At 38.8% G+C, this 10,307-nt stretch overlaps 1 protein-coding gene across 2 annotated transcripts; it reads left to right on the top strand.

Annotated features, from left to right (window-relative positions):
• Positions 1-890: 890 nt before the first annotated feature.
• LOC127625169 (NLR family CARD domain-containing protein 3-like) lies at positions 891-9,833 on the top strand. Of its 2 annotated transcripts, none has more exons than XM_052100270.1 (7): positions 891-1,163; positions 1,545-1,749; positions 2,145-2,246; positions 3,192-3,278; positions 6,542-6,674; positions 6,830-7,049; positions 7,137-9,833. In XM_052100270.1, the coding sequence occupies exons 2-7, from the start codon at positions 1,598-1,600 to the stop codon at positions 8,720-8,722; spliced, it is 2,280 nt and encodes a 759-aa protein (XP_051956230.1). In that variant the 5' UTR covers positions 891-1,163; positions 1,545-1,597; the 3' UTR covers positions 8,723-9,833. The 2 variants fall into 2 exon arrangements, with proteins under 2 accessions (XP_051956230.1, XP_051956229.1); XM_052100269.1 differs by having other exon boundaries at positions 6,809-7,049; positions 7,137-9,832.
• The last annotated feature ends 474 nt before the right edge of the window (positions 9,834-10,307 follow it).

Raw genomic sequence — 10,307 nt, 5'->3', positions numbered from 1 at the left:
ATAAATGTATTTATATTATATTTATAATTTAGTTGTGTGTGTGTGTGTGTTTGTTTCCAAAATATTTTCAAAATAAAGAAACACAAGACAAAGCTGCGCAGTTTGTTTCTGTGTGAGTGTATGAACACAATGATCAGTGGTGGAATTGTCTGTGATTCCAGGGGCACCAGGTGAAATCTTGCCTAGGGCAGCAAATTGGCCAGGGCCGGCCCTGTCTACTTCCCACGGATCACGACCTGGACGAAAGCATGGGAATTATTTGTGTAAATCTTCTTTAAATTTGCACTTTCGTTTGGGCATCGTTTTCACTCAGCTGTCATTTGCTGCTACTGTCAGTGTCAAAAAACTGTTTGATGCCGAACACTACAGCGCTTTGCAGAGAGATTGACATGCAGGAATTTGGCCAATAGTTGCTGCAAGCCTCTTATAATCGACCAATTGGTGTGCGAGAAGGCGGGACTTACAAAGAGGGGTTAAAGCAATGCAAATATGCGCGCACACACACAATGAAATATTAGTCCAGATGCACATCATAATGCAACTAAAGCCGAATCCCGGACATTTTCGCAAATGTAGAAATCCCGGCTGGACGCTTTTTAAGGCCACTATTCACTTGCATTGTATAGACCTACAAAGCTGAGATATTCTTCTAAAAATCTTTATTATAAATTCTTTGTGTTCTGCAGAAGAAAGTCATACACATTTGGGGTAGCATGAAGGAGAGTAAATGTTGAGAGAATTACTTATTTTTTTTGGTGAACTGTCCCTTTAACCCCTGAAGGACAGCATAGCTAAATTACATGCGTATACTGTGAAACGGATGATTACACGCTAGACCTCTACTGGCAACAAATTGTTATGCAAGTCACACAATAATCTTACTGCTGTCTCTTTAAGGAAATAAGGAAGTTCTCAAGTAGCATACTTAAAACAGAATGTCATTTTGATCTGTCAAGCTTTTGGGACAATTGGTCCAATTAATACTGCATGAGCACGGAGCTGTAGAAGCACCCTGGCCTATTATCATCAACAGAAGAAAACACTGAAACGATGTATTTTTTTTTTTTTTTAAAGATTTGTCTGAAAGTTAAACCAACTGTTTTTGGTGTGTTTGTTTCATCTCCCGGAACTTCTGTATGGCGAGAGGACTGCTTGGTAAATTGGTAAGCTTTTATCCTTCCTTTTAATGTCTCTTTTAAATGCATATACCACTGTGAAGAGGTTCCATTAAAGTGACACAGTACTACACTGAAGTTTTAAGTTTCGTGTCTCTTGTAGTCAACGACCATGAAACAGGGTGACCAAATAGTGATTCTTCTCGAAAACGTGATTACTTTGTCCTTGTTGCAACAAAAGGGGCTGTTCAGACAGAACGCCAGCGCAACGCGTATCAGAACGCAACGCAGGTTCGCGATAAACGTTTTCGGTGTGAACGTCCCCCTAATGCAACCATTCTACAAAATGAGGAACGAGATGTTTACATATGGTGTTACGGTTCACAAGAAAGTAAATTAACTTTGTAATATTTGTGCAACGCTTTTTAGGGTGTAAAGTTTAAGCTTTCTCTGACAAACGTGAAAAACGTTGCAAGTCCGAGATGGATGATGACGCAGTGGACATGGCGTCAGACAACAGTCTGCCACTTGGAATCGGGGCTTCCGCCTTCGGGAGTGAACATGGAGATGAAGAGGAGGACGTTATTCCTCAAAGAACACTTCCATTTAACCTCGGATACTCCGAGCCTTTGGGGTAAGATAGTCTTTCGGTAATCTGAGGTTTCGGGTTATAAAAAACGGTAGTGGAGCTCCATGTTTGATGTGTATTTTAGATGCATATGCTGCTTGTCACTTGTGCAAATGCGACACCTTCCGGTCAGATCAGCAACACGCTGTGTCCGCCGTATCCAAAAACTATATTTTTGTTCAATGTTAATTACACCAGTGTGTCTCTTTCATTTTTTTTTTTTTTTTACCACTTATAATATAGGATATAAATACATATTAAGTGTAAGGGAATGGGGAAGCAAATGTAAATATAATAGAATTGGCTATGAAAGACCCATATTGGTTTACCTTTAAATCAAAGATATAAAATGCCAATGTCTGTGGTGGTTGCGGTCCTGCTAACATTATCATTCTGACCAGACAACACGTGGAGAGGGCAGAGTCCCCTGCTTCCAGCTATGCCTCCATGCACAGTGACCTCTGTGCAGAAACATGGGAAGACCAGGAAGTGCCTGACACGCTGTGAGTTTGCTTTGCACACCTGATTTCGCCTGCAAGGCCCACACACAGTTTTTTTTAACTGGTTTGACATAAGACATAGTTAATTTATTTCTTGCTTGCAGAGTTAATACTTTTCTCAGAGAGTTAAATATAAGTAGTAGTGTTTCCCACAGGATATTGTGAGACTATGGGGGGTTCGCCAAAAGCGGCTAAAATGTAATCTGGGGTTTGACGTCTCTTAAAATATTTGTATATGCTCATTCTGAAAAACAGGGTACGAACTAGGGATGTCAGTTTCAGCTTTTTATCTTTTAAAGTTACCTCAGACTGCTAATGATAGCTAGTTAGTGAAGCCGAAAGCAGTGTAACGTTATGCCAATTAACCTAGTAATACTAAAGTTAATTTACGTTAATCATTATGATTGTAACTTCGGCAATAATGTTATCTGTTTGCTCTTGTACACTGATGATGATAAATTGTGTGTGGAGTTGTATAAATGCAGTGGATACATTTAATGTTAGTTAACGTCACTTACCTCAAAGGTTTGTCCTCCTCTTCAACCAAATAACGTTAGATGGATCCAGGAATACTCCAGTGCATATCTGCGAGTGTGTGTGAGTGCATGAGTTTACAGCAGCAGGTGAGGAGCTGACTGAATTGCCTGGAGCTGACTTGCGTGCGAGAGAGTGCGCAAAACACAACCTTTTATTTGATGTTATTATGAGACTGAGAAGTGTAAAAATATTTCGGTTCATTATGAGACAGTGGCGGGTCAAATTAGACTGTGGCAGGCTGCCAGAGTCTAGTCAATTAATAGTAAGTATTAGTAAGTTATGCCGTGTGCATGAGAGTAAAGTGTACAGAAAGTGGGCGATTTAAAATGTGCAAAGTCTTTGCATTCTTGTTACTTAGCTTGTCAGTCTTGTAAATCTGTTTTCCAGGGATAATATATCTACTTTTCACAGGGTTAAGTTGGTCAGACGGGACTCGTCTGCCTCTAGCAGTAATTCCTTTAACAGTGATGAGGACTTTGAGGGCAATGCTGAAGAAAGGTGAGTGAAAGTCACATAGTGCATCTATTAAACTCCCTCTATCCAAAGGTCAATTATGAGCTTTGCCAATTTCCCATACACTGCCAGTCAAATGTTTGGACACACCTTCTCATTCTTTATTAAAACTACTTTCCACATTGAGAATAATAGTAAACTCATCACATCTATGAAATAACACAAATTAAAGTACGGTAGGGTTTTTCCTCGGTAAAAAATGGTCTTCGGTGGTGGCTTATGAGCGGTCATCCACATGCTCAAAGTTGGCTCGTATAGTAGCAATTCATTAATATATAACATGATTACTTCATTGCCATTTCATGTTTGCATTGGAAATTAGTTATTTTTCATCATCTAAGCATCTGGAACTTTTTGAAATCAAAATATTTTTTTGTGCTTTGGCTACTATGTGAATTTCAAAAATCATTCAAACTTAATGTTTATTACATAGGAAAAAAAGGTTTGTACATAATTTGTCCATAAGTCTTGGGGTCTTAAAGCCATTTATGTACTTGCCTTTTTATTTACAAGACTATAGATAGCTCCTCACTAAAGTGCTTACATCAATGTAGCTAGTCTTTCTAAAATAACAATAATATATTATTGTATTTGTTATGAAAAATTAGTAGCCTAAACACATTCAGAAAATGTAACTGCAGTACATCTGCCACAGTAATAAAAATGAAATCGAATAGATTTCACCTAATAGATATTTGTATGATCCCAACCCCCAAGGCAGTGGTCGTCTTGGAGGTGTGTTTGGGGTCATTATCAGGCTGGAATACTGCCCTGCGGCCCAGTCTCTGAAGGGAGGGGATCATACTCTGCTTCAGTATGTCACAGTACATGTTGGTATTCATGGTTCCCTCAATGAACTGTAGCTCCCCAGTGTTGGCAGCACTCATGCAGCCCCAGACCATGACACTCCCACCACCATGCTTGACTGTAAGCAAGACACACTTGTCTTTGTACTCCTCACCTGGTTTCCACCACACACGCTTGACACCATCTGAACCAAATAAGTTTATCTTGGTCTCATCAGACCACAGGACATGGTTCCAGTAATCCATGTCCTTAGTCTGCTTGTCTTCAGCAAACTGTTTGTGGGCTTTCTTGTGCATCATCTTTAGAAGAGGCTTCCTTCTGGGATGACAGCCATGCAGACCAATTTGATGCAGTGTGAGGCGTATGGTCTGAGCACTGACAGGCTGACCACCAGCCCCTTCAACCTCTGCAGCAATGCTGGTAGCACTCATTCGTCTATTTCCCAAAGACAACCTCTGGATATGATGCTGAGCACATGCAGTCAACTTCTTTGGTTGACCATGGCGAGGCCTGTTCTGAGTGGAACCTGTCCTGTTAAACCGCTGTATGGTCTTGGCCACTGTGCTGCAGCTCAGTGTCAGGGTCTTGGCAATCTTCTTATAGCCTAGGCCATCTTTATGTAGAGCAACAATTCTTTTTTTCAGATCCTCAGATTTTTTTGCCATGAGGTGCCATGTTGAACTTCCAGTGACCAGTATAAGGGAGTGTGAGAGTGATGACACCACATTTAACACACCTGCTCCCATTCACACCTGAGACCTTGTAACTCTAACGAATCACATGACACCGGGGAGGGAAAATGGCTAATTGGGCCCAATTTGGACATTTTCACTTAGGGGTGTACTCACTTTTGTTGCTTTTGTGTGTTGAGTTATTTTGAGGGGACAGCAAATGTACACTGTTATACAAGCTGTACACTCAATACTTTACATTGTAGCAAAGTGTCATTTCTTCAGTGTTGTCACATGAAAATATATAATCAAATATTTACAAAAATGTGAGGGGTTCTCACTTTTGTGAAATACTGTAGGTGAGAAGATCGATGGCAAATGCCAAGTAGATTGTACTTTAGTGTTACAGCTTGTCGAATTTGCCAAACAATGGTGCTGCAGTACATCAATTATGTCCTTTTATTTATGCCAACAGCACAAATCGGTGGATGACAAGCATGATATGAACAGCAACGCTCATAAGTTATGAGTCATACTATCAAAAAACGAAAACATAAGAAACCTGCGATTACAAAATACTTCTAATTATCTGCTTTTAACTTAGAAATGTAAACAGTTTTGAGAACAACAAATTCTCATATTATGCGCTCATAATATAAGCCAGTAATACCGTCGGTAATATTTACATGCAAATTTAAATGGGGAAGAGGGCAAAAAAATTAAGTGTGCTGATCGTTTTTTGCTCAAGCTGTTAAATAACATTGGATTATGTCCATATAACCAGAGGTCAGGTTCCGCTTGAGTTTTTTTTTTTCAACACTAAATAACATTGAAAGGAGTTTTTTCCTTGCTACAGTCACTTCAGTTCTATCAAGAAGTCTCGCAGACTTCAGTGAAATTTAAGATGACATTTATCTGTTGAATATAATACAGAAAAGTAATGTCTCTCTTTGGCGTATGCCCCGTCTGGCGGTCCAAAGAAGTTGTACTCGGAACCATCATATCCTGCCAGAGATAGGAGGCAGTGGTGAGGAGCCTACCCCCTTACAGGGTGGGACTCAACATGTGGTGCTGGAGGTTGCCTTGTTAACACATCAATGTGATAGATTGTGAGCAGACTTATGAAGCAATTGCTTACATGTGATTGGCTAGGAATTACCCAGCTAATGGCGTGATTTACAGCTGCTAGTCTTCCCACTAGAACTATGCTGCGCTTACATTTCTTGTTCAGTCACTTGTTCTGTGAACATTGAAATTATATGTATTGTAAAAAGTGCTATACAAATATAAATGAGAAAATTGTGATTTCATATTAGTTTTTCTCAACAATCAAACTAAATAAATACAGTGCTATTGTTAAGTTATATTGAGCTCTGCTTTTTGTTGCAAATATCTGACACTTTTGAGGAATTTATTATTTAAAAGACATATACGTCGAATCCTTGAATAAGTTTGAGCGAACAATTTGTGGGTCCTTGTATCTTATTGTATCGGGAGGCTATGCATCGTATCGTATCGTGTCATTTGTGTATTGTTACCTGCCTAATATACAGTGCATATACACACACACACACACACATACATATATATATATATATATATATATATATATACACATGCGTACACTGTAGGTCTACAAAAAAAAAATTAGGAGAAGAAAGAAATTATTATGATTATATCATAAGAAAGAAATTCTGTTGAGTGAGTCCAAATTTTTGACTGTGTAGTAGTGTATATTGGAATTCAAACATTTTTATTTTCTAAATTAAGCTCACAGAAGAAGAGCAGGACTAAAGAAGCAGCCCTGAAAAAACAAAGTGCTCCTGCTTCTGTAAAACCAGAGCTGCAAGTAGATCCCAATGAGAAAAGGCACCCAGCAATGACTGTGGATTTTGCTTTTAAGGTGGGAAAAGTAGCTCGTAGTCATTCATTTAATGCAGAATGAGGCATGACCATGATAATGGCAGCACAGTAACTTTTAATAAGTGCCTCTCACAATGAGTTGAGAAAACTGTAACATTCTGTGTTATATCTCAGGCCCTCACAATGTGCCTGCAGAAACTTGCAGTGGATGAATTAAAGTTTTTTAAAAAACTGCTGTGGGAAAGATATCCTGAATGCTTTCGTGATCCCATGGAGGGACTTGATCTTGTGGATCTGGTGGATAAAATGCTGGAACTCTGTGATATTGAGGTGTCCCTGAAAATCACGCTTGTACTCCTTGGAGACATGAACTTAAAAAAGCTGTCTGAATATCTGCAAGGTCTATGCAAAAGAAGTAAGTTATTTCAAAAAAAATTTTTCCAAAACATTACAATGCATTTCAAACTGCTGTCCGTAAGGGCCTAATTTTTGTTTTCCACAGATGAAGTGCGATTTGAGTTGAAATTGACTCTTAAGAGGAAGTATGAGATGGTATATGAGGGTTTAATGCAACAAGGGCAGCCTGTCAACTTTGAGTCTGTCTATACAGACCTTTACATTTCTGATGGCATTAATGCTGCAGTGAATTCTGAGCATGAGTTTAGAACAAAGATAGAAGAGCTCCAAGAAACTGGCAAAGTGAATAGAAAACCATTGTCCTCAAAGGACGTTCTCGCCCCAGAAATGGTGAGGTCAAGGCATGTAAGGTCGGTGTTATCTAAAGGAAGCCCAGGAAGCGGCAAATCATTTGCAGTGCAGCGGTTCATTCTTGACTGGGTGGATGGAAAAGTGCACCAAGATATTTTCTTTCTCCTGCCTCTTCACTTCAGGGAACTGAACCAGATGCAAGATGGAGAGTACACACTCATGACCCTAGTGAACACCTTCTATCCAGAGATGAAGGGTGTGGAGACTCTTGATTTTGAGGACTGCCCAGTTATGTTCATATGCGATGGACTAGATGACAGTCAAATCCTGTTTGATTTCCGGAAAACTGTGTATTGGTGTGATGTAACTAGGCCTGCAAGCGTGCAAGTGTTGATCACCAACCTCATCAGGGGTAACCTGCTCTATCACAGCTCTATTTGGGTCATTTCAAGGCCAGGAGCTCTTGATGTAGTCCCACTAGAACATGTCCAACAACTTCTGGAAGTCCGAGGCTTTGACACTGATCAGAGAGAGGCTTATTTCAGGAAGACAATCAGAGACCAACAACTGGCTGAGAGAGTGATTGCTCACCTCAAGTCATCAAAGACACTATACATCATGTGCCACTTACCACTGTTCTGCTGGGTGGCATCTAAAGTTCTGCAGCGACAGTTCCAGTCTCTTCCACCAACAGGAGAGCTGCCCAAAAGTCTTACCAATCTGTATACCAGTCTGCTGCATCTTCACACTCAAATTTGTGTTCAAAAACTGCAAAACGATCCAACCAAAGAGACCAAAGGTCTTACTGCTGAGCAGTTGCTCACCAAGCTTGCAAATCTGGCCTACAGCATGCTTGAGAAGGACCAGTTTCAGGTGGAAAAAGAACACTGGGAAGAGATCGAGATTGACTCTTACCCTGCCGTGGTCTGCTCTGGTCTCTGCTCTGAGTATTACAGAGAGAAGTATGTGATTTATACAGAGAGGGTAAGCAGCTTTTCCCATCCGACCATTCAAGAATTCTTTGCTGCTCTTCATGTTTTCATCTCTTTCAAGAAACTTGGGAAGAACATCCTTGAGCCTAACAAGTTTTCCAAAAAGGTCTTGAAGGTTTCTTTGGCAGAGCTTCTTAAGAGTGCAGTTGACAAAGGATTAAACTCCAAAAATAACAACTTTGACATTTTTCTGCGGTTTCTTCTGGGTTTGTCAGTGGAGGCCAACCAGGAGCTGCTCAAAAACGTCTTCCAGATTCCAACTGGATCAAGCCAGCAGGCACGGGAAGAGACAACTCGCTATATTAAAAAAAAAATTAAAGAAAATCACTTCCCTGATAAAACAGAAACCTTGTTGCGATGCATTGATGAACTTAACCCCCAGCTTTAGCATTGACTTGTTTGTTAAAATAGGAGGAAATGCTAACATTAAAGTCTCATGATGAACCTCTGAGAGTGATGGTGTGATATAAATTTGTTTCATGCCACAAGAGTGAGGTGTTAGAAAAATATCAATGAAAATGCATCCAGGTATTCATAGAATGTCTTGTAGAATGTATTTTGTATTTTGGGGTATAACCACTGCCTGCAGGAGGTGAAGTCACCAGAAGTATTTGAACGGCCATCTTGTCATAGAGCATCAATGACTGACCCGTTTCAATGTTTCTGATCTCTGGATACGACAGTCCCATTTCGCCCGCTAGTGATAATCATGTTTAATGTTTAATTTGCTTGTTATGGATAATATTCATTATGAGGGAGAATATATATATATGCCGGTCAGATCATTCAACAGCCCCAGTGTTCAGTCTATCAGTGCAGCACAACAATCACCATAGGAAGCAGGAAAAATGTCCTCAAGTTGAAATGAAGTGACTTTAAAAAAGTCAGACCGTGATTTCTAAATCGCCTTAAATGCTTTCATATTGAAGTGCTCTCTGTAGTCATACATAGATACATGTCATAAATATGTGTTTGTTTGCCATTTAAACCTAGCATATCAGTTTAATCTTAACAACTTTTGCTTTGCATGTCTCCGAGAGTGTCCGCTATGCATTTGATAGAGAGAGAGTGAACGTGCTCTTTTTCAAGTGACCACGAGAACAAGGCACTTTTTTGATAAAAACATAAAACAAGTAACTCTGAACAAACACTTTGATATTCACAATAAATAAGTCTGAAAATGTCTGTTTGTATCTTACATCAGTTTCTGTGAACTTATATAAATTCAGCTGAACTGTTTGCTGATGAAGTTTGTTGGAGGTGGATACTGTTTGTTATACATAACTCACTCTGGCTTTCAAGAAGCAGGAATAAAATCCCAACTTTAAATAAATAATTACACGTATAGGACATTTACGTTGTAGGGATGTACATGCAGATTTCAGATATAAAATTGGTGATTGATGTTTATTCGCCAAAAAATTTAATTAGTGAATTCTTTTTTTTTAACAATGTGTAAATTATTTTATACATTTATTTTTCCTTTTAAAAAATCCTAATGCAAGCATTGGAAAATCTAGATTAGATGAGAAATGCTGTTATTATTTCATATTTAATCATAATTTACAGTTAATATTTGTGTGGCTATGGCGTTGGATCATAATTTCATTTTTCTATTAAGACCTTTGATATTAGGACAAACTTTTTTATTCTTGATGATAATTGTTAGATTTTTTTTTTCCTGTAAAAATATCTAAAATCCTTAAAACACGATCAATTTGATTTATCTTGTTTTAGAAACTACACTGCATAAGACATTTAGGTTTTGTGTATTTATGTGTATTATGCCTTTTGTGTTTATGTCTGAATTTTTATAGTCAAAACAATTGAAAACAATCTACCAGTGCTGAAGAAGTAATCCAAAGTATTTAGAATCAGTTACTGACCTTGAGTAATCTAATAGAATATGTTACAAATTACATATTACAGCATGTATTCTGTAATCTGTAGTGGAATACATTTCAAAAGTAACC

This window comes from Xyrauchen texanus, chromosome 31 (genome assembly GCF_025860055.1).
Source record: "Xyrauchen texanus isolate HMW12.3.18 chromosome 31, RBS_HiC_50CHRs, whole genome shotgun sequence".
Taxonomy (NCBI): Eukaryota; Metazoa; Chordata; class Actinopteri; order Cypriniformes; family Catostomidae; genus Xyrauchen; species Xyrauchen texanus.
The sequence above is the reverse complement of the archived record's forward strand: the minus strand, read 5'-3'. Positions and strand labels throughout refer to the sequence as shown.